At 38.6% G+C, this 24,618-nt stretch overlaps 1 protein-coding gene across 1 annotated transcript in view; it reads left to right on the top strand.

Moving 5' to 3' along the window:
* PCCA (propionyl-CoA carboxylase subunit alpha) overlaps window positions 1-24,618 on the top strand; it is a 292,537-nt gene that overhangs the window by 93,735 nt on the left and 174,184 nt on the right. Inside the window, exons 9-12 of the mRNA XM_055802742.1 lie at window positions 1,081-1,159; window positions 11,919-12,021; window positions 16,706-16,800; window positions 24,124-24,274. Coding sequence (XP_055658717.1) covers window positions 1,081-1,159; window positions 11,919-12,021; window positions 16,706-16,800; window positions 24,124-24,274 — 428 coding nt within the window. The remainder of the gene's footprint in view (window positions 1-1,080; window positions 1,160-11,918; window positions 12,022-16,705; window positions 16,801-24,123; window positions 24,275-24,618) is intronic.

The raw sequence follows: 24,618 nt of genomic DNA, 5'->3' as shown, positions 1-24,618 counted from the left end.
TCTGTCCCCAGATAAAAGCAGTCTGTAGAATGTATCGTCAGTCTGCAAGGACTGATGGACTCTTCCCCGGCCCGATCCCCCCCCCCCCAACTACCAGCTGGTGTGATATTTGGCTTAATATTATGATTTTCATTAAGCATACTGGAGGCAAAAGGCTTGAATTTTTTTCTATCCCAGAAACATCAAAAACTTTCTAATCAGATCTTTAATTTTCAATCTTCTGTATATATATGCGGGAGAAAAGCAAAGTTCAATGATATGATTAAGAAATTATTTAGGAAGGTGCTTTGAATTAAAATATTGTACTGCAAGGTAAACAATCATTACTAAACCTGCTTTTAACTGCATACTGCTTTACTGTCCTTTAGCTTTCAGAAAACTAAGGTCCTGACTTATAGTCACATTAAGGTATCTTGTTCTGAAAGTAAAATATTACCGCTTATGCACAATGCTGCCAGATTTACGCTGCTCATTTTTTCTTACTACTTGTCAGTTTGGGGAAAAACCTTTTTTATTGTTTAAAAAAAAAGTGTAATAATTGTTTTCTGTGATACTTAATATTATACAATATCTTAAGTAGCACAGCTCTTGAAGTGCTCTGTTATTTAAAGTGTACTGCACCGGAAATGTTGGTAAGATACAGGTTTTCTTACTGAATCTCTTGACTAATAGTTTTTGAAGATCTCATGCTTATTTTTGGTAGTAATTGGTTTCAAAAAATTATCACAACATAGCTTATTTCAGCAGTAACAAAGAAATAAAATTTTGTTCCTAAAGAATTGTGAGCTTAAAAAGGTCAAATGCCTTTATTCATAAATCACTTCGCTACTTGGGAATAATTAATTCAGTGCTTTTTTTTGTTATAAATGAAATGAAGAAGACAACCTTTCTTGGCTTCAGAAATCACTGCACTGACAGCTAAGTCCTGAAAAGACAAATCCTCTCCTCTCCCTCCAAACAAAGTGTTTTAATAAACGAAGTTATTGTCTACTGGCATTATTGGACATGTGGTCAGTTGTCATGTTCCTCTGACCAACTGAACAAAGTTTGAACTTCTGTCTAATTGTTCCCCGCTGTTAGGCTACCCTGTCATGATCAAGGCCTCAGCAGGTGGTGGTGGGAAAGGCATGAGAATCGCTTGGGATGATGAAGAGACCAGGTGAGATGCTGTCCAAAAGCTTGCCTTGATGAATGCTGCAGTTACCAAAGTCCCATTAAGCCGCTGTGAACTGACAGTTGAGCAGATACGAAATGTTAGACAGAGAAACTGGATATTATTTGGTTTTCTTCCTCTCGTATAGTGAGCAGTATACTTTGGGAGTTTGCATGTCTCTCTGTAAAAATAATTTTTGCATAAACCTTACAGAACATGGTCCATTAATTTGAGTAAAAAAAAAATAACACTTGCAACTGCCTTTAGTCCAATGATAGACTGTAAATAAAATGTTGCTGTATGCCTTTCAGAATGTTGATTTATTAATTGTCTGTGTTAGAATATTTATTGGCCCGGATTCTCAAACATTCATGCATGCCATTAGTTCTGTTAGAGTTGATGAGACTGATTATTCATGTGTGGAAACACATACGGTGCTTCCAGAATGTACTCTAATAAATTTCATACTTCTGTGTTTAAAATACTTGTCTCAGCAAACTATTGTGCTTTTGTGGGTTTGAAACAGTGTTTGTTTAAGGATGCAGGCATTTTCATGTCTTTTAATGGTTCTCTGAATCCCTAACACTCCACAATGCTTTCTTACTGACTTGAAGTTTTACAGTCCATTCTCTGCTAATATCCTGGCAGTGAGGAGTCTCGTTTCAACCCCTCATGCCGCTGATGTTACAGAAAAATGTGTTTTGGGATTTTTCAAAGACTTGTAACAAAAGCCTATTTGATCCAAAATCAGATAACCTTCTAAATGTTTTCTTTTCCACATGGAGAGAGCAGCACATATGCTGGAATCAACTCAAAGTACAACTCAGATTTTCATTAGTTTTAGTCACCTGCAAGATTCCCTTGTCATATTTTTGTGTTCCTTGTTAAATTTTTGTTTCTCAGAAACTAAAAACTCGAAAAAAGAACAATGAATAGCTAGCAGTTAAATTTTAGATTTAAAGAAAACATGGTGGTTTTTTTTTGTACCTTGCTAACTGTAGCCCATTTATATTCAAATCTCAATAGGAAAATAAGGTTTTGTACATTAGAATGAAGATCTAGAATAACCTGCTTTCTTACAAGGATGCTTTGTTCCTACTGCTTTAGAATCCAAAATTACTGCCTTGATCTTGTTCAGGCAGCAGTTGCATCTGTTGGACTTGAAAGGAAGGCATTAATTTAATGCTTTGCTCGGGAAAGAGCAAAGGAGCTCAATTAAAGTAACTGTTTAAAAATTGAAAACCGGATCTAAAAATCATGATTGCAAATTCGTTTTGGAGAAAAATTGTGGTTGCTGTTTAGAGAGTCACCTGATAGAGCTGATTGATATCAACAGAAACTAGCTAGGGATGTTCTCTTTTTTTTGTATATTTGCATACAGAATTAATTTAGTGATATTACTTAGACCCAGTGATATTTAATAATATTAGAGATGCTTGCCTTGTTTGTGGAAAGCCCTTGAAGTGCTGTTCAGCTCCTTATTTGCCAGTGGTGGCCTTATAATAATCCTTTTGGTTAGTTATGCAAGCCTTGTCTTTACGGTGTAATTTTGTAGAGCAGTATCTAAAAGGTGCTAAGAGAAAGAACACCTAGACTGAGTCACAGATCAACACTAGTTACTGATCTTATATCAAGGAGGAAAGCTTATTTTAACATTTACAGGTAAGCAACAACTAAGGCAAAATAACTGTTGCAGGAAGGTGAAGGTGAGATTAAGAGAACAGGAGATAGAAACTGATTTATTTTGTGTTTGCACGTGAAGTATTGCATTTGGGTTTCTCTCATAGTCTGTCTTGAAGAAATTCTGTGAGGTTGTGAAGTATTTGTTGTACATGTCCATTAATTGCATTACGGAGCTAAGTATTCTTTTTAATGGGTCTGAAGAAGAACATCCAACTGAGTGTTTTGAAGGTGATTCAATTTGTTGCTGACAAAACTTATCTGATAGTTCACATGTAGTTAACATGAAAAGTTGTTGACCTCATCTGTTGTCTGGCTGCATCAAATCCATGTAATCTTAAAGATAAACTAATTTTCAGCTATTGGCAGCTCTGAAAAGCTGATATGTGAATGGCCTTTTCCATTTCAGGGTTCACAGATGCAAGGTGAGTGTGAAGAATTGCTGATAATATTTTGCTTTGTAAACTTGCTTTGGCTTTGTCATGTGGGATTAATTCCAAATGCCATATGAAAAAACCAACCCTGTCTATAAACTAATATTGTTTGATACATACTTTTCAATTTTCAGGGTAGTTGAAAATCTTTCTTGTCTCAACTGACTATGTATAATATTAAAAGCAGGCTTACATTATTGTGTGGTGTGACATGGAAGTAGCCACTGGAAATGGAAAAGACCTATCTGAGTTACTTAATTGCTACAATTACAGAATTAATCACTATGGTAACTTACTGGTGCTTCACCTTTCACATGTCTTAAATATCCCCAATGATGAAGATTTTCTTAGATTCTCTAAATATTTATGATATTATTCTATCTATAGCTAAGTTTTCTGTGACTTTCAGCTAGTATTTTGAACTGGAAATACTAGAATAGTTTTACCATTGTTAGAATTGTTTTCTTCCTTGAAATAGCTCTTCATGTGCATTTAACTCTGGAAGGTTGCTGTGTTGTCCCCTACCTCTTTATCTGGGTAGGGCTGCTGTTGCATTTCTTCAGATACAAATCCCTCCTAACTCTCACTTCTGTTGCTTTTTTCCAAACTTCATAGAATCATAGACTCATTTAGGTTGGAAAAGATGTTTAAGATCATCAAGTCCAACCATTAACCCAGGTCTGCCAAGTCCACCACTAAACCATGTCCCTAAGCACCACATTTATACATTTTTTAAATACCTCCAGGGATGGTGATACCACCAACTCCCTGGGCAGCCTGTTCCAATATATGACCATCCTTTCAGTAAAGATTTTTTTTCTAATACCCAATCTAAACCTTCCCTGGTGCAACTTGAGGCTGTTTTTTCTTGTCTTGTCACCTGTGAGAGGAGATCTGTCCACAGACTCCTTCAGGTAGTTGTAGAGAGCAATAAGATCCCCTGAGCCTCCTCACCAGACTAAACCACCCCAGTTGCCTCAGCTTCTGTTCATAAGACGTGTTCTCCAGAGCCTTCACCAGCTTCATTGCCCTTCTCTGGACGCGCTCCAGCACCTCTACGTCCCTCTTGGAGTGAGTGGCCCAAAACTGAACCAGTGTTTGAGGTGCAGACTCACCAGTGCCGAATATTGGGGGACAGTTGCTTCCCTTGTCCTGCTGGCAAGCCAGGATGCTGTTGGCCATCTTAGCCATCTGGGCATGCTGCTGGCTCATGTTCAGCCAGCCAGCACCCTGAGGTCCTTTCCCACCAGGCAGCTTTCCAGCTGCTCTTCCCCAGGCCTGCAGTGCTGTGTGGGGTTGTTGTGACCCAAATGCAAGACCCAGCACTTCTCCTGATTGAACCTCATACAGTCAGCCTCAGCCCGTTGGGTCCAGCCTGTCCAGGTCCCTCTGCAGAGCCTTCTTGCCCTCAAGCAGATCAACACTCCCCCCCAACTTGGTGTCATCTGCAAACTTTGTGAGGGTGCACTCAATCTTCTCGTCCAGATCATCGATAAAGGTATTAAACCAGAACTGGCCTCAATACTGGGGAACACCACTTGTGATCAGCTGCCAGCTGGAGACAACGGTCAAGTTGTAGTGTGGAATTCTGTGTACAGTTCAAGCCACTACCCCATATCTGAAATTAAAATAACACTAGCTTTGCTCTAATGTAATCCCATGTCAGTTGTCTTGGTTTGGATAAGTAGAATTTAGGATGCACTTTCTTCATGTAATAGATATCCACTTGAAATTATGTTAAAAACAAAGTGCAGGTTTCTGGAGAGTGGTTTACATTGAATTCGGGTTTGTAGATTCTTCACAGTCTGGGAAAGTTCTGCTGCTGTTATGTGTGTGGAGGTACTTCTGTCTGTAGTTGATCATCCCGGCTCTGGTCTGTATATGAAGAGCCTCTGTGCCTGCATCCCAGAGAGCCTGGTCTGAAAGTGCTTTCCAAATATAGGCAACATGAAGTTCACGATGAAGTAGGACAAAACATGACTAGGGTAGGTATCCGAGTATCTGCAAACATTCTGTATCATTCCTTCTTCGATTGCAAAGAAACTGAAGGCTCTCTTGGTTTCAGTATGCTTATACCAATTGTACTTGTTACTAAGTCTTTAGGCTTCCTGGCTTCAAATGGTCTGCTGGCAGCTCTGAGAAGGAATTCACTTGAGGACCCTATCTTCTCCAAAGAATGGATTAAAAAAATTCTGCAGAAATTGTGATGAATCTTTGCACACAGATGCTGGCATATAGATTCTGCATCAGAGGTCATCATACTAGAATTACTGGCCCTTGTTTTAAATACTATGGATATGCAGATAGAAATTGGTTTATCTAGTTAATAGCTTCAGCTCAAATGTGATAACCTGTAAGTTGGAAATTTGTACTGAATTATCTTCTAACAATTCCCTTTTGAGAAATTTGGAGCTTTGTGCTAGCTCTGCACACACCCAGTTGTCTCAACTTCTGTAACTTTTCCTAGAGATGGAAGTTTTGCATCTTGGTAAGTATCTATTTGCAAAACTTTCAACAAGGCAGCTTCCAGCAACAGATATTTAGAAAGATGAAAGTTTTTGCCTTTTAACTTGTAATCACAGGAAAACATAAATTGTCTAGTTACTTCAATTCTTTCTTGATGCTTATGCCAATTTTACGAACTCAAGTCAAACATCTGCTCTCAAATTCCAAGAACCTCTTATAATTTTTCTTCTGTGGTCCTATGGTACAACACTGTCTATTTCCACTGTTCCACAGCTGTTGCTGTTCATTGGAATGGTACAACAGGATATGTGGGAGAACTACTAGAAAATTTGCTTTTGTAGTCTGCAATTATTTTGTGCAGTTTGCCACCTTCTTTCATAAACATCTGTTGAAGTATTTTTTTTCCCTGATGTTGTAATCTTCTAATGGCTCTGCAGGAATGAGCAGTGGAATAATTTGTAGCAAACCATTTCTGAATCCCCAACCTCCCAAGGCAAAGAAAATATGAAGTGTGCAATATGAGAGGACAATATTTTAAAAAACTAAACAGCATTCCCTATTACAAGCCTGTACATTAAATTTTGTTACTTTCCCAAAGCAATGCATTTGGTCTGTCAGACTACTCTGCAAAAATGGGTGTGTATGGGTCTGGCATCCTTGGTCTGTTGTGCACAGGTATGTGCTGTAGAAGTGTTCAGGTAAGGGGAAGGAGTGAATTGGATGAGTGAAGAGCAGTGTTTCCTAAAAATGGTCTATTTTTTGTTGTTGTTTTTTTAAACACTGATTTCCATGCCAGCTACATGTGTAAAAATATGTAAAATGCTGTGACTAGGCAATTCTAGTTTTTGTAAATTTGGAGTCAAGCTGAAGCAAACGATACTGGTTTTGTGTGTAAAATCAAACAACATTTAAGTATGTATTGCTTACGTAACTTATCAGGCATGGTTTTAGAGGGATTCTACTGTACTAATGGTTATCAGACATCTGTTTTTAATTAGATAGCCTTTCTAATTCTGGCCTTAACAAGAAAAGACTATTTCCTTTTACTGTTTTCTGATACTGGAAAACTGAAATATTACAAATGACTGCAGTCTTTTGATAGTATCTGGCTGCCTTTGAAGAAGGTGGTGGTTTGAATTCAAGCAGCAATGGTGATCTCAGAGCTGGAGGCAGAAAGTTGGCATGGGCTATCTTACTTCAGACAACCACAAGAAAGCTTGTGACAAGATCAGTAAATGCTTTTATATGACTTACACTTCAGTGTGACTAAACATAGTGTAGGGAGAGAGGGGAGCCTTTCAAGACATCCTGTTCTTCCACTTATAGAATCATGCATGTTTGAAGGCACCTAAGGACATCAGCTCATCCACCTTCGTTCTCTGAATAGGATCAGCACTCAGTTTGAAGGTGGTTGCTTAGAGCTTTGCCCAGGTGTGTCTTGCAGTGAGATTCTACTGCCTTTCTGAACAGCCTGCCCTGGTTCTCAGTTCTTTCCAGTCATTTTCTATTGCTTACATCCAGTTAGAAACTCCCCACTTCAATTTATGGCCACTGTCTCTGTTTTTCTGCTGTGCACTGCAGCGAAGGGCTTGGCTTCATTTGTTTAGTAAACTCCTTTTTAAGTACTGGAAGGCTGCTATTAAATGTCCATTAGAGCCCTTGTTGTCTTTCAGGTTCACTCTGACCATCTTACTTGAGCTTGTCAACATGTTTAGTACTAGGAGTCCAAAACTGGGTGTAATATTTCAAATATGGTATAAGAGGTGCTGAGTAAAGAATAATTGCTGCTCTTGGTCTGCTGGCTGTGCTGCAGTTGATACAGCCCACTATCCAATTAGCCTTCATTACTGTCATCACAGTTGCATTGCAGCCTGTTATCCACCAGGACCTCCAATTAATCTTAAAAATAAGTTCCACAGCCTGTACTGATGCGGGGCAGAGAGTTAGTCAGTGCTAGGTACAGGACTCTGCTTCTGTTCTTGTGGAAATTTATAAGATGCTTGTGACTCCATTCCTCCAAACTGTCTAGGTCTCTCTAAATGCACCCTTGTCTCTCGAGTATATTGATGACCCTGTTTAGCGTGGTCCACAGGCTGCTGGCAGTATGTTTCAGGTCAATGATAAAGAGGTTAAACTGGTTCCAGAATAGTTGTTTCCTGGAGGGATTCCTTTGTTTTGGATTCCAGGTAGAGGATGTGCTGCTAACTTTGAGCCCCATGATCTAGCCAGTTTTTGACTCATCTGGTTGTGCACTTATGTAGACTGTAATGTTCTACCTTGGAAGCAATGACGCTGTAGGAGGCCATTAAGTTCTTGCTGAAGTTGAGTGAGATGATATCTACTGTTGTCCTGTATTTCATAGGTGTAGTAATAGAAGACAAGCAGACTGGTCAAGCGTGGTACTGTTGTTAAATTCAGTCTGATCTTAGTCACTTTCTCATGTGTCTAGGAATAGCTTTCAGGAGATCTTGCTCTATGACTCTTCCCCAGAGTCAAAGAGAGGCTGACCAGCTTGTAGTTCTTCTGATTCTTTCATGCTTTTCTCGAACTTGGATGCAGTATTTGTCTTCCTCTAGTCATCAGGAATCTCTCCTGACCTCCAAAGCCTTTTGAAGATGACAGAGCAGTCTCACAATGACACAAGCTACCTCTCATAGCATCCTATCTGGTCTCAGTGACTTATATGGGTCAATTTCTCAAGAGATCCTTGATTCCATCCTCTTCTGCTACTGGTAATTCCTCCTCTTCAGCCCATCTAATGTCTGTGTTGAGAAGTTCTCCCCAGCATCCATCAGAAACCTCCCAGCTTGCTTGTGGTTTTTTGTATTTTTTTTTCCAAGAGATATCAGGGAGGTCAGTTTCTGTTAAAGAAAAAAAAAAAGGAACAAATAAACCCAAACCACCAAGCAAAAGACCACCCCTCCCAAACACCTCCCTCACCAACCACTAACAAACCAAAAAACCCACCCTTTCCCCTCCCAAGCAACCCACAGCCCCCCAAACCCCAAACCATGTAACACTCGAGGTCTTGAAAACTTTGTGTTGCTTGAAGAAGAATTTGTCCACTTTGTCAGCTTGAGCAGATGAACTGTTAACAAAATTGTACTGTAGTATTACCTATACTGGCTGGCCTCTTCCTTGTTGCAGACCTTCCAGTTCTTACCCTCTTGCCCTTTCCCAAGACGACATCTATATATTCGAGGTGCCCTTTCATAAAAAGGGCAAACTTATCCTGCTGCTTGGTTTAAAGCCATTCTTTGCAGCATTGCAGTTGTGTGACCTGTCCCACCCTGCAGCTATTCTAAGGATGTTGCAGTTCTGTGTCTGCATGCAGGCTCCAGCCCGTTTGTTTCCTTAGCCACATGCCATCATGAAAAACTGCTTCAGGTGGACCTCTTGGTTTTTTTTATCTCCCTCCCCCAATGCCTCTAGGCTTTGACTAGTGTGCAGCTTTTACCAGCATGACCCACTCACCCTGTCCTTGAGGAGAGGCAGTGGTGTTCTCTGCCTGCCTTAGGCATGGGCACGGAACTAAGCCTTTCAGCCCCCAGCTCCGAGCCCAGCCTGGGTAGAGACATCTGACGTGTGATGCGTACTCCTGCAGCTGGGGCTGTGGAGACACCACAAGTACTTCATGGTGCCATACTGTTATCAGCCTACTGGCTCTGTGGTGGTGTATGACTCCAGGTGACTGACCTTGGTGGCATGAGTCATCCTTGCAGCAGGCAGCTATGGGCCCCTTTTCATCATGAACCAGTCTTACCGATCTATGAGTTGGGAAACAGCTAGCAGAAGCTAAAGGAAGCAACTAAAAGCAGCAAATGTGCATATAGGAAAAAACCTGAAAACTGCCACTAAAAGTTACTGAGAACCTAAGAAAAAACTTCAACAGAAAATCTTGCCTGAACAAATAAATAGCTTGCAACCAAAATGCCAACACCCCCACCTCACCCCTACCCTGCTGTTAAAACTACCTCTACCACCAACTCCTCCTTATGAGAAACTAACAAAAGTATCTCCTGTCAAAGCCCCTCTTAGCTGTTGCTGTTTGCTTGCTCCTTGCCCCTTGGTCCACTGCAGGTGGCTGGCACTGGAAGGCTGTGGAGATGGCAGCGTTAGTAGGTGGTTAGTGTTTGGAGTTTGGGTCTGTTGCAGAGCCCCTGCTCAGGAATCTTTTGACCAGAGTGCCTATTTGCTTTGAGTCGTAATGTAGAGGGTATTAGTGATGGTCTTATAGGTGAGGTACATCAGCCTGAATGATTGAGTCTTGTCAAACGTCACGGCTTGATTAGGCTGCAGGCAGCATGTTGCTTGTATGGTAGACCGTACCCGGGCCTAGACAGGGGCAGTAAGCTCATGTTTCCCTGACCCAAGTATCCCTGCGCGTCCCTTCTGGGGTTAGCGTGGGCAGGAAAGTTTTGAACTTGGTCACACATCAGTACAGTTGTGTGGGAAACGTCTCCCTTGCCGTGAGGGTCTGTATGGCTCTTGCTTGGTGAAAGGATAATACTCCAAATACAAATTATCTTCTAGCCTAAGCAACTTTTTTTTTTTTTTTTGGTAAATATTCATAGAGACTCAGATCCATCTCCATTTAGTTAGTATGATCTCTTCAACGAAGGTGAAGCATATACTTACGGTAATTTCTAATCTCTGAACAGATGCAACTGCACAGGTTTGTAAGATGCAGACAAGGTCAGAATACTTGACTGAGTCATTCCTGTTAAATATAATTTAAAAAGATTTACAGGTGTATGGATTAGATAATTAGGCACCTGACTTTTTTTTAACAAATATTGCAGTTTAGATTTCTAATTAGCACATACTTCAGTGAAGGAAAAAGTCAGTTGTGCATAAAACTGTCTTGACAGAATGGTTACAAAAGGAAACAAAGCCTTTGATATAGGAGTTAAAGTCACTCTAAATCTGCTTCAGTAAGAAATACTGTGTCTGGCTATTTGTTACCTCACTTCGGTTTTTTTGGATAGATCAGGTAGCATACAGAATCACAAATCTCTTTTTATTAATAATTCAATATATTGAGGTTAAATATGAATTTAGGAAAGATTGTGTATTGAGTATAATATATCAAAATTGTAATGTATATTATTTAACAACCTTGAAAGAAGGTGAAGAAATACCTTTAAATATACATGTTTCTATATTGTAAGTTTATTTACCTCATGGTTCTATTGTCTGGGTTTTGTTTGTGGAATTAAACTAGATTAAAGAGATGGAAAGCACAGAAACTTCAACTCACCTATGATGTAGTTGTTTTTCTGGGCACAATTATCAGGGCCTCTGCATTACAGTAGTCAATCCCACAGAAATTTACCCCAGACTTTTCATATGTAACAACATAAATGAGACTCATATTCCAGTTAAAGACCTTGTAGAAAACTTCTGTGGGGCCTTTGGGTATACTTGCATCACGGTGCATTTCACCTTGAGAAAGCTGTACATGAAGTTGGTTGTCAGCAGTTATGCCCTATAGGAGTAATCTTCCTGCAATGAGAAAGTTAATAATATAGTATCTTACAGCCCTTATTTGTTTGAGTAATTACATACATAAAAGAGAAAAAAAGAGGGAAGTATACAGAATATTCGAATATAACGCTCCAGTGCAGGAAAAAACTAGTAATACAACTGGCACACTCTGTAAAGTGAAGTGTTGAATCTTCAGGTTGTGTGTTTAGTGATTGAATTTACAAGTTCTGCAATATTATATCTGCAGTTCTTTCACCTAAATAACGTGCAACTAATCTCTGCTATTCTTAAGTATTAAGAGAGCTGTGTACCTTAAATAATAGGTTCACCTTTACTTCTGTGTAACAACTACTTTGTAATTACTGGTTTTTAAAACTCTATTACTTCATTACTTTGGCAGAAGAAAACGTTAACAAAGAAAATTCGTATGAATAATTGTTGTAAATGCCCAGACTTTTTAAACACACTGAAATTCTCTGTGCTTTGAGAATGGGTTTGTTTGGGTTTTTTTGGTCTTTGTAAGAAAAAATGAAAGAAGGGGTACTCATTAAAGAATCAAATGCAAGCGGTAAAATTTGGGTTTTGGATTGTGTTGATTGAAGTCTGCTAGAGGACTGGAATAAGTGTTTTTTCTGCTTGGATACTTTAGAACTTAACTTGTAAAATACAAATTATTCTTTTTGTTTTCATTATTTAAGGGAAGGTTTTAGATTTTCATCTCAAGAAGCTGCTTCAAGTTTTGGTGATGATCGCTTACTGATAGAAAAGTTCATTGATAACCCTCGTCACATAGAAATCCAGGTTTGTGGTGGTGTTTTTATTACTACTACTATTAATTATTGGTCATTTATTTTTTAGTAAGGTTTGAACTCGTAAATTAATCAAAGCTCAAAATGTTTTAAACACTTTGCTAAAAAAGGCCTAAAGTCTTGTGTTTTCCTGTGTCTTGGGCCATTGCTGAAAGTACATGGCTATCATGCACAATACAGCCTTCCTGTTTTTAGTCTCTAGCCTTTCTTTAGCAGGAAGACAATGAACTGTGCTCAATTCGTTGGGGAGGAAAAAAAAAAGTTGTAGGCATCTGTCCTGAGGACTGGAGCTTGAACTCTGGATCCTGATTGCGGTGCTGGGGTGCAGCAGAGGATGTAGGAGTTAAAGCACTGCTGTGCTTAAGACTCTTCTTGCAAGGTCTGGGTGGGTTTGTTAGTACTTGGGATTCTGTGCTGAAGTATCTGATGTTCCCTGGAAAGTCAGGAGGATTTGTGTCCCATTTTGGGCAGTTTGTAGTTCAAAATCAGGTATATTTTTCTTAACTTCTGGATTGCGACCATTTATATCTTTTATTGGATCTAGTGTTAAGCCGTATGTGCTAATGTAAAACAACACTTGTTTGAGACAGACTCTTTAACAAAACTATGATTTTAAAATTTGTGTTGTCTTTGATCTTATGTGGGTAACTAAATTGGGTTTCTCAATAGCCTTGAAATAATCTGTCCTGATAAGAAATCTGTATGGAGTTTATCTGTTTCCTCAACAGAAATTTCATGTATTTTTGTCCAAAAGATAAACTCTAAGTTGTGGCAGTAACTAGATCAGGTTGCTCAGAGGCCCATCCAACCTGACCTTGAATGTTTCCAGGGATGGGGCATCTATGACCTCCCTGAGCAACCTGTTCCAGTGTTTCACCACACTCATCATAAAAAATGTCTTCCTTATATCTAGTCTAAATCTACCCTCTAGTATTTTAAAACTATTACCCCTTGTCTTACCACGACAGGCCCTGATAGAAAGTCTATCCCCATCTTTCTTGTAAGCCCCCTTTAAGTAGTGGAAGGCTGCAATAAGGTCTCCCCAGAGCCTTCCCCAGGCTGAACAACCTCAACTCTCTCAGCCTGTCCTCATAGGAGAGGTTTTCAAGCCCTCTGATCATCTTTGTGGCCTCCTCTGGACCAGCTCCAGCATGTCCATGTCTGTCTTGTACTGAGGACTCCAGAGCTGGACACAGGTACTCCAGGTGGGGTCTCTACAAGAGTGGAGTAGAGGGGCAGAAATGAAGAAGAAATAGTGAAATGAAGGAACAGTCTGTAAAAATGAAATTTAACCCCCAACCTGTTCTCTTCTAAAGGGTCATGGAAAGACATATAGTGAACGTTTAGTTTCAGCATTGATCTTAGGTTACGAAAGAGCTCAGGTTGCTGGACCATCTTCCTATATTCCCTTTCAATAGCTAACAATTTTTGCTTACCTATGTCTTTTTTCCCCTTTTTTTTAAAAAAAATATGCAATTTGGTACAATTTAAAGATCTGTTTCTTTCAGTGCTTATAGATTTGGGAGCTTCAGCAGGTTCCTACTTACTCTTTGATGGCTAAAGTTAGATGAGATTGATTCCTCTATGCTTTCATGAGTTGGGGACAGATTTTGCATTACCTTGATTCCTTTTAGGTTTCACAAAGGTTACCTCAAAAAAATTACGCATCACTGTATTTAAGAGCAGTCAAATAATCTTACCTAGATTAAACAAAATAGCTTTGCTATTAATAATTTATAGTTTTATTTATAATAAGTGTACAATGAATGTTGTTTTCCTTACACAAACACTTTGATGGTACGCTTTAACAATATCATAGCATAGCATTTTAACTTCATGTTCTAATCAGCTTTAGAATGTTGACCTTGGTTCATTTTCAAACTGCTAAATATACAAACAATTTGAGACCAGATGCCAAATATTTATTAATTTAGCAGTAATTTTTAAATAGAACTTTTTTTTAACATTCTCATATAGCTCCAAAGTGTTGGTACTTAAAATTGTTAAGTAAGGGGTTTCCTGTGTCTAGCTATAAAACAATCACTTTGTAAAACATGAGAAAAGACTAAAACAATTGACAGGAAAATAGAGTCCAAATAGACTTCATACTTGAACTGATTTGAAGTCTTGTTCTCCTGAAATATCTGATATAAAGGATCTGAATTTAAAGTAAGAGTACATGGAATGTCTAACTACTACTTGTTAAATAGCTATCCTACAACTGGAAATAGAGTTTAGGTGAATCATGTAGGGGAGGTTGTGATACATTCTATTTAATTATTTTGACATATAGATATACATAGCGTATACTAATGTCATAATCATCTAATCCCACAAAACAGGACATTTTCTTTTAGGAATATTTAGAAAATGAGCTGTAGCTGTGACGTGCTTTTGGTGAGATGTGTACTGACATCTCAGGTTACCTCAAAGGTGATGATTTCAACATTTTAAAAATGTCTTTTGAAATATAATTGTTTTATCAGAAACTAAAGAAGGTACTTCATAATGAAAACAGTGGACCCAAAATGAAAGTAAAAGCCTAACACTAGATGTGGTTTGGCGTATTCTATTCGTAATTACATTTTTGTAGTAAATATTCATGCATGTCTCTTTTTGAGCTATATTAACTGATAACAGAAGAACATTTAAGATCCATGTTGAAGAAATTAAGTAGGATACAAGAAATGTTCTGAAATTAAAGAAAATATTTACTAGTTGGTTTGCAAAATATTTTACTATCCACTTCAGGAAAATACAGAGGGAAAGAAGAAAAGCACAGGAACTCATTTTTATTGAAACATTCTAGGACTTTTTGGTTTGTTTATTTTGGTGAGGCTGAATTTTGTGATAAGCTGTAGGCATTCTAACAGTGAAACAGAAGTGCTCATAAGGAATTGTTCTGCTTATGGGACAGTGATTTTTTTCCGCTGAGTACCATGGTATGCCCTAGAGGTGTTCTTTTAATAATAAAAAAAGGACAAAAAAAATCCAATCCAAAAATCTTTGTCTCTTCTAAATGTGTTTTTGTAGAGCTTTGTGATGTTCAGTTCTAGAGTGGATGAATTAGGGCTCTGGTAGGAAGTTGCTTTAGATGCTGCTGTGTTTTTGCTTTGTATTGAGTCACCTGTTACAGAATGCAGCAGTTGACTGGAGTGCCCTGAAGTACCCTGGTGCTGCTGCTGCTGCTAAACTTCCCCATAGGCAAGGAATAGGGTTCTGGTTTAGGAAATGACAAAATCATTGATCTTGTAGAACTCTCCAAATAGGATTTTTTTCCCTAGAAAGCTCCATAAACTTATGGGACCACAACAGAATTTCTGGAGAAAAGGTATGTCCGATCCTACAGAGTATGGAGCACTCAGGATCTGATGCTGCACAGTGCATGAGTTGTCTTCGTGAGTTCAGTGCCTGGTTTTCAGTCACATCTGCCCGGATTATTCACGCATCAGCAACATAGATGCAGGAATTCATCTCACTTAGTGCCATACTTGCTCTGTGGTGCTAAAAGTAATGATAAATAATACAGTTTGTTGTCAGAAATGTAAGTAGATATGGTTGAGTTCACGCAGTTTGAGGAAGATTATCTCCTCTTTTATCTTGTTGGTTTTCAGTATAGAACTGCACTATTAAAGAATGAAGCATGAATATTGGCACAGGCTCCCACAGATCAGAGTAGGAAGATAGATGGAAAAAAATGGATTAGAGGGAAAATTTTATAAGTAAGAAAGAGAGCAAGTGTGGTCTGCAATGAAAGAAAATGCTCCAAGGGTAAGTGTAGGGTATATCATCGTAAAATTGGAAGAAATCTACTTGAATCCTCAAATCCAGTATCCCGATATTGGAAGTGGCTGCACTGTACAGTCAGTTTTGAGATAGAGTTCCTTTTCTTTCTTTTCCTTCCGGTTTGAAGTTGTAGAATCAAGTAAGAGTTCTGTTATGTTGAACTTGTGTTTTCTCCAGTGTGTAATTTAGGTAGTTGGATCTGGATACTTGACTGTATGCTTAACTCTCCCATGAACAGAAGATGCGGCCAAGGACTGTAGATAGATAACACCAAATTTTAAAGAAATTCCTTGAAACTACTGCTTTAATTTCCATTGAAGGTACTGAGGAAGTAGCAGATTATGTTCTCCTTAATAAAAGATCTCAGAGTTTCTGAAGATTTTTTGCAGCTGTGGTTTGCCTACTAAGAAAGCTTTATTAGCTATTGTTTCTGAAAGCCCTTGTGTATAATTCAGGAGCAAAATTTGTCATGCTTTTGAGATTTTTCTCTCCTCTGTTGACACAAGATATTGCTTAACAATATGCTTCTGAGTAATTTCATTATGCAATACCATTTACAAATGCTAAAAATGTATTTTAATCTTATTTCTGTCTTGATTTCTGATTTTTGAACTTTTGGGAGCTTCTCATGGACTTTGAAATGAGTGGGTTTTTTTCCATATATGGATTCTGTATAGAGGCTTTAAAATAATCTTCAGAATTTGAAGGAACATGTAATTAGTATTTCATACACAATTAATTTTCTACACTATCATTTCCCCCCAACCTTTATTTCTAGATTGGAAAAAAATATTTTTAAATTAAACTAACTGAATGCTATCTAATAGTTTAATGCCAAAAGGCCATATGCATGCATCTGGTTTGTTAACAGCAGCACGTTACTGTTTCAGGTTTTGGCAGATAAACATGGTAATGCCTTGTGGTTGAATGAGAGAGAGTGCTCCATTCAAAGAAGAAACCAGAAGGTTGTGGAGGAGGCACCGAGGTATGTACACTAGACTCTTGATGCAGCTTCATAGTTATTGAAAGCATGTTTGGAAGGCTGCAGATTTTATTGTACAAATGCGAGCAAAATTTATTCTATTAAGAGCCACAAAGAAAATAAATGTTTAAGTTATAGTCATTTGACTGTAATGCAGCTTTGATGTTGTATTTGAGGGTGTTTTAATCTTGCTTCATGATGTCTTGCTGTAAGAAGGGAACAGGTGTTTTGTTTAAACTTTTGTCATCATCTTCTATAAAATGGATATAGATCTTACCAATCTAATATGTGGTATATGAGATGGCTTTCTTAATATATCTTCAGATATTTTTCCTTTTCTTTGCTGTTCAACTTTTAGATTTAAGAGTAAAACATGGAATAAGTATTCATTTTACCACAGAGGCAGGTATTTGACTGTGGTATAGTAATTGCGAGAGGGCCACGTAATACTGTTTATTTCTTTTTGAAATGGAACATGAAGTACTAAATACTTTGTGCTACTTTTAGTACCATTCATGGTAGTGAACTATAGATGTAGGTGTCCAGTAACTCAAAAGTACTAAAAGATCTTAATCCCACTGATTCCAAACACAGATGAAATACATTACTGCTGTGCAAAGAATGGTCTTGCTGTATTTTCTGTTGTGGCATTCATCAGAGACTGTGTAGAAAAAAAGGGCAGAAGGAAGTTCTAATTTCGGAAGACCAGACAGAGGTATATCACTACCCATGGGAATTCCCAGTGTAATGTGTTCACCAGCTGGGATAGGTTTGCCATTATTTTATAGCACAGTATGTGATGCAACAATTTAGAATGTAAGGAAAAAGCACATCATTCAAATGATGGTTATGTAGAGGCAACATACAAGTTAATGTTGGATGGTAATTGTGGGACTGGCACTGTTAGTGACCTAGATTTTAAACTAAACCCCAAAGTTTAAAAATAAGGATACAAACCCACTAATGAATGCTTAAATAGCTCTTGTTCCTTCCCTGGTAGTGGTTGTAGACTTCTTGGAAGCCTTATGCCTGAAGATCTTACTATATTTTTGTTTGTGAAATGTGAATACTTCAGGTCCCAATATAACGTACATGTGCATATACATATACCCAAGCACTAAAGAGAGGAGAGTCTTTTGCCCGTAGGAGTACTTATAAGGTGCTGCCTGCCACTGTTTTAACTTTCTTGGGATTCTCTGTTGGAGTTGCCGTTAAGTTTTATCATCCTCACCTGTAACTCTACAAAAGTGTGGGCAGGTCAATGCTTTCCAAAATCTGACGTGGAAGCTCTTCTTCCTTCTTGTTGTTGAATGTTTTGGTCTCTGCCAGACTTTTATTGACAGCTTTGGAAGCCTTATCTGCTGTACAGCCACTTGTGGTTGGCTGCAGAATATTTGTTTACAAAGGCTTACAAGACTTGCAGATAAGCAGGGCACTAACTTCTGTGGGACGCTGTAGAGACCCTAAAGCCTGAAGTTAGCCCTTGCTGGGAATGCCTTTTCAGTTAGTCTCATTGATTAATGACTCATGGAAACATCTTTTCTTGTACAGCTGGGAGGAGGGAATATACTGTCCTTTTTTCCCCCCCTCCTATTTTAAATGGTAGCTGCCATTGCGGCCATTAAGAGCTCTGAGACAGGTTAAAGCGCTTTTTTTTTTTTTTTTTTTTTTGTCTTTCATGAAGTCTAGGAGATAGGGATGCTATGGGCTAAAATGTTTATTTGTCTTCTGTACAATTTAGGGCTTTTGACTCTGGCCTCTTCCGATTTACTCTTTTCCAATGATGGTGTTTTCCTAAGTATCTAGTTTAAGAGTATGATGTTTTTGAGGGCCTTCTGGCTTTGAGAATAATCTCTATGATTTTCTTAAAGCTAAGTCTGCAGCTGTTGAGCTTATCGTTATGGGATCATTTCATGTTTGAATCTCCAGTTTTCCTAGGAAAGTTCAGACGAGTAAAAAAAAAAAAAACCCACCTGTCTTTTGAGGAAAGCTCTTGAGTTCACACCCTGATGAGGTTACAGTATTCAATGGAGCCCTGGTGTTTGCAGTGGTCAATCCCCCAGTTTCAAACAGGAGACCAACAAACTTTGCTTATACCATTTTCACATAGTCATTTGTCCTACTCTGTTCTAGGAAGCACAGACAATAAGACACATCTGATCATCACCAGTTTTTTAGTTAGTGCTGGGCAAAGTTAGTGTTACACACAACTTGATTTACAGTGATTTTCTTTGCTTCTAGCTTCATACCTTCTTGGAAGATGCTGTTGGCTTCTTATTTCATCACAGAGGCTGAAATTTAAACAGATGAGTAACATTTAATAGTTTGTTGTTGTTCCTTAGTGTAGTTACTGTTTCTCCTCTGCCCAAACTCTCGTCTATTTGATTTCAGAGACCGTTGTTTCGAGACAGGGTACTTTGGCAAGAAAAAATGCATGAGGGTGTGTTGGTATTTTCTTGTCTGCTGGAGTGATTAATAAGGGATTCTTCCCCATGTGGGGAAACAAGGCCCATAGGCTTATCAGCAAATCCATTGATCCTTTAGGATCAATCTCAAGTAAATGGATCGATGGAAAGTAAATATACAAGAGTCTTAGCTGACTTCTTATTCAATAACCAGAGCTCAAAGGAGTGCTTAAACTTCACTTTGGTGAGAGCAGGTGTCCTATCAAACCATTTCAGAACCTGTTAGAAGCTTTTTAAAGCACCTTAACTTTTGCCTCACCACTTGGTTGAAGGAATGTCCAGCTGTTCAGAGGCACATGGTTATCTGTACTATTTGATGCCCAGAGTTAAGGTTTTGGAATGTTGTTAGGAGAAGTACCATGCAGAGGCCTTTCCACTCACTGTGATCATCCAGGACTATCCTTTGCTGTAGCAGTCAGAGATTATGCATTTGATACTCCATGGCATACTATTTAGAATCACTGAACCATTTAGGTTGGAAAAGACCCTTATAAAATCATTAAGTCCAGCTGTTAACCAATGACTGCCAAGTCCACCACTAAACCATGTCCCTAAGCACCACATCTGCGAGTTTTTTAAACGCCTCCAGGGATGGTGATACCACCAGCTCCCTGGGCAGCCTGTTCCAATGCTTTACCACCCTTTCAGTGAAGACACTTTTCCTAATATCCAGTCTAAACCTTGCCCTGGCACAACTTGAGGCCGTTTCCTCTTGTCCTGTCACTTGTTACTTGGGAGAAGAGGCTGACACCCACCTCACTACAGCCTTCTTTCAAGTAGCTGTAGAAAAAAGGTCTCCCCTGAGCCACCTCCTCTCCAGGTTAAACAACCCCAGTTGCTTCAGCTTCTCTTCATAAGACTTGTTCTCTAGACTCTTCACCAGCTCCGTTGCCCTTCTCTGGACACACTCCAGCACCTCTACATCCCTCTTGAAGTGAGTGGCCCCAAACTGAACACAGTATTTGAGGTGCGGTCTCTAGCTATCATATCTCAAAATGCTGGCCTTCAGCATACTGGGTGTTAAACCTTCTCTCTACATCTTCAGGCCTTTCCTGGACATGTAATGATGGAACAGTGCCCTACCATTGTATTCTACTGTGTACTAACATGCAAGATCCCTATTGGCATCCACAATGACCAAGTCTTTAGAACTTACTAGCTGTCTGCTTATTCTGCTTTTCTGTCTCTACATTTCTCCAGTGATTCCATGTCCTTTGTGTTAAACCTTAGTATCCAATATTTTCAGAATAAGATGATTCTGAGGACAGTCTCATAACAATTTCCCAAAACTTCCTTGAGTTTAACCTCAGGCAGGAAATAATTTTTTTTGTTCGGTTGTTTTTTTTTTTCTTTCTAGCTGCATACATTCGGAGTTGAGATTGCCTTATCTATCCTAGATGTTAGTTTGCGGTGTCTTTTTAAGAAAGACGTTCTTTCAGTTTCAGTTCAAAAGACAAAAATGTTTTTGTTTCTGCCTGTGACAGAAAGATCTTAAGAAGCAGGAGATTTTAGAGGGAGGCTATGTTATCGTGACTGCATCAGAATGCAAGTGAAACAAACTCTTTTTGTGACCTTTTTTGCATACTCCGTTGTTAGCTTCTCTCAGGAATGTTTCTGTACCTGGAAGGTGCACACAGAGCAAATTCTTTCACTTTCACCAAGCATTAAATTCTCTCTGAAAGATCTCAATATGATGCCAAGAACTTCAAGATCATATTCTAGATTAACTGCTAAGTTGCTACGTGAAGCCACCAACAATTTGAGTGAATGTATGTAGACAAGAACTTAGCAGAAAGGTATGTTATTGAACTAGACTCTGTACAAATTCTCCTTAGAGTTGTGCTGCAAGTCTGTATATCAGACTCCACATCTCTCATCAGTTTGTCTAGGAATCCTTGAAGGATTTGGGATTAGGAGAAACAGCGAACCTGTTCTGTTTGTGACTCTTTACATGATTCATAGTTGGGTGCACTTTCAATGTGGGGGCAAAACTGTGTTCACAAATACTTTAACATATTTACGCCTGTGGTGTGGTAGTACATGACCTCAAAGGAGAATATTTTTTGTAGCTAAGTAACTTTTTTTAAACAAACAGTATGCCTAACTATTTCCTAAGAGCAGGTAAGCAGACTCTGACATTTAGAAAATGAAGATGCTCTTCTCTCCCAGTATAGTGGTACCTTCAGAGGAAGGGTAAATGTTACTGACTTTTTTCTTTTTTGTCTAAGCTGAGCAGTAAATTTCTACTGATGGTGCAACTGTTTATACTTTTCAAAATATCAACCTTATTGACGAGTGAAAGTGATGGAGATATTTTGGGAGACATTACTGGATGAACTAGAAGTAGACAGACAACATCTTGCCCATGTGGTTCATCTCTTTGGCTGTAGAAACAATGGCACAAACCAATTGTATTGTCTTTGATCAACTTTATGATAGCATGACAAAGGTGTTATGAGTGAAATGTCAGGTCTGATCTTATTTCTTCTTTTTGGCGCTTTTATCTTGTGAATCCTTTTTACTTTGTATCCTTCATGCTGCCATAGGAGTGATTAGGTTGAAAGAAAAATAGGTGTATGTGTGAGAAAAATACTACAATTGAGGTTTGAAATGCTGTGTTTTCAAGTGATGCCTAATTAGATTGGTGAAAAGTTATTTCAGTTGTAAAAGGTACATTGTTAAAAAAGGGAGAAACAATGTATATGAAAGGTAAAGCAGCAGAAGGGAGCAGGAAAACTTTGGTTAATTAACCTAGCTGATTGCAGGGATGATGCAGTCATTTTAGAGCATAAAGCTTAACCGCGTGGCAGAGATCAAATTTAGCAATGTGGCACCTGTGTTCCATAATTTGGCTACAGCAGGCGGGGAACAGAGAGATCTCAAACCTACATTTAACAAACATAGGGAAGACACCACTGTAATAAAGGGGAGTAACTGTCTTTCATCTGTATGAGAAGTAATAATGGTTATTCTAGAAATACAGTATGAAGCTGATATTGAAAAGATTCTGTTCCTCATAAGCCACTCATTAACCTTTCATGATCAAAGCCCTGCAGAAAACCTGAATTGAATTATAAACTGTTGATTTTGTGTAATGTATTATCCTCTTATTGAATCAAAATAAGAAATATTATTAAACTCTTTTACAATTACCAGTGCCCATTTTTAATGGGTACAGTACAGTTTTGTGTGACTCTTGTTTTTTCCTTTGACTTGGTGTAGGATCTGATAGCTTTCTTGGGATCACACTTGACTTCCTTTTCCTGTTGATCCCATTGCTTGCCAAGAAAGAAAGAAATTTTTTTCTGAATTCTGAAAATGCCTGGGCTATGATCTATCGGATTCGGCCTGATGTAGGGGAAGGACAGAGGTGCTAAGTAGCACTTTTCCCATGAAGAAAAGGATTCCGTTGTCTCCTGGTTTGCCTTGATATTTCCTCACTTTTTGTGTCATTTCAAATATGGCTTGTTGTGGCAAAAGCCTCTAGCTGTTCTGTGAGTTCAAGTCTCAGTGAAAAACACCACAGTAGACTACTGAGAGGTGGGTCCTGACCCATCACTGGCTTCTGTACCAAGCGCAGTCCTAGGCTCCAGATGGAGCTTTAACTGACTTTGAGGGGGATACTTCAGATACGTGGAGGCTCCTGACTGCTCCTTTGCAGATTTAGGGCCCGCTGTTGGAAGAAACCTCAAGAAATACGTAACACTTGGTATGTTAGTAGCTTAGAGGTAAGGTGGGAGTGACTTCTCATTCCCTTACAAAAGTATTTTTAAAACGCTGGCTGAGTTATGTGCCTAATGTAAGTCACCACAGAAATATAATAAGTGTATTTGTAAGCTTATATAAGAACAGCAGCTTCATGTTGTCTTTCACTGAAGGTCAGTGTATCAGGGTGAGGGGCAAACAGTTTCACAGCTTTGGTGGAAAGCCACAGAAATTTCTCTAGCTCTGAATTAACAATTTGTATAGGTTAATCTAAATCTGAATTTGTGGTACAGAATAGAGTAACAAGCAGAATATGTACCTTCCTGAGTCTTCCTAGACCAGCAGAAGTGTCATGTTGCTCTCCTAGAATGAGAAGGCTTTGCATTTGGGTAGTGTTCACAGTGGCTCCCAAGGTGGTAGCTGAGCTGCTCTTTGCGTGCCCTTGAGTGTGTTCAGGATTTGTGGAAAGGAATGAATTGCAATTAACAAACACAGATAACTACTGTCCAGCTTTACAAGTAAAGCTGAGAGAGGAAATATAGGATATGAAGGTTTAAGTATTGATAGTGTCAATGCTGTGTTAGTTGAATATTATGAATGCTCAGATTTTCCTCATTGTACTCTTATTCATGTAAGAAGCCTGAGTAAATACTTCATTAATTTCCAAAGCTTCTTTATTGCATAGAATATCAATGAAATGGCCACACTGTTCTATTTCAGAGTGAGAAAACAAATTTCTCTTGGATCTCCTGTCTTGTATTTTGGCTTTCATATTTTCATTGGATGGATTTTTTTAGTTACTGTTTTTTTGCAAATAGATAAGACTTCTAAAATATCATGGATTTTTATGTATTTTCATTTAACTTGCATTGTTATAGATGTCAGTGTTCTAAAAAGGTTGTGTTCTATTATGTTATATTTTAGAGAATACTGTTATTTATCCTGAATTTCCTGTACTTTAGCAGTAATTGCAAATCCTGAAGCATATCTGTTCAGAGGTAGTATAAATGTAAAGGCATACATCTGACAGTCTTGACATATTTTCATAACTTGAGTAATGATTCTGTCTGCTTTTGGTTGTAGTTTAAGCAGAAGATGAGATGATGGAATTGTTATTATTATTTAATTAAAGAAAGGCATTGTTTCTGTATTGTAGCACTTTTTTAGACCCTGAAACTCGAAGAGCGATGGGAGAGCAAGCAGTAGCTCTTGCCAAAGCAGTAAAATACTCCTCTGCTGGAACAGTAGAATTCCTTGTGGACTCCAGTAAGAATTTCTACTTCTTGGAAATGAATACTAGACTTCAGGTAAGAAAAACAGCCCTTCAGATTCAGAAAAGTGTTATTTAAAAAAACAAAACATAACCTCCTTCCATACTTGGGGGTCTGCTCCTGCGAAGACTTAAACATAACTAACTTGATGCATGTGAGCACTTCCCACTGAACTGAAAAGATCTACTCACTTAAATAAGCCTGCGTATACAAGGCTTTGCAGCAGTGAGCCCTTGCACAGCACTCAAGTAAGCGTTCGGAGCTTTTGCTCTTTGTTACACTTGACCTAAAGACCTTGCAATAGAGGTCACTGTTAAGTGCCACTGTGAGTTCACAGTAAGTGGGTAGCCACTGTGCTCTGATGCTTTTCCTCACTGGTC

This window comes from Falco peregrinus, chromosome 4, assembly GCF_023634155.1.
Source record: "Falco peregrinus isolate bFalPer1 chromosome 4, bFalPer1.pri, whole genome shotgun sequence".
Lineage (NCBI taxonomy): Eukaryota > Metazoa > Chordata > Aves > Falconiformes > Falconidae > Falco > Falco peregrinus.
This window is presented reverse-complemented; position numbering and strand designations above follow the sequence as displayed.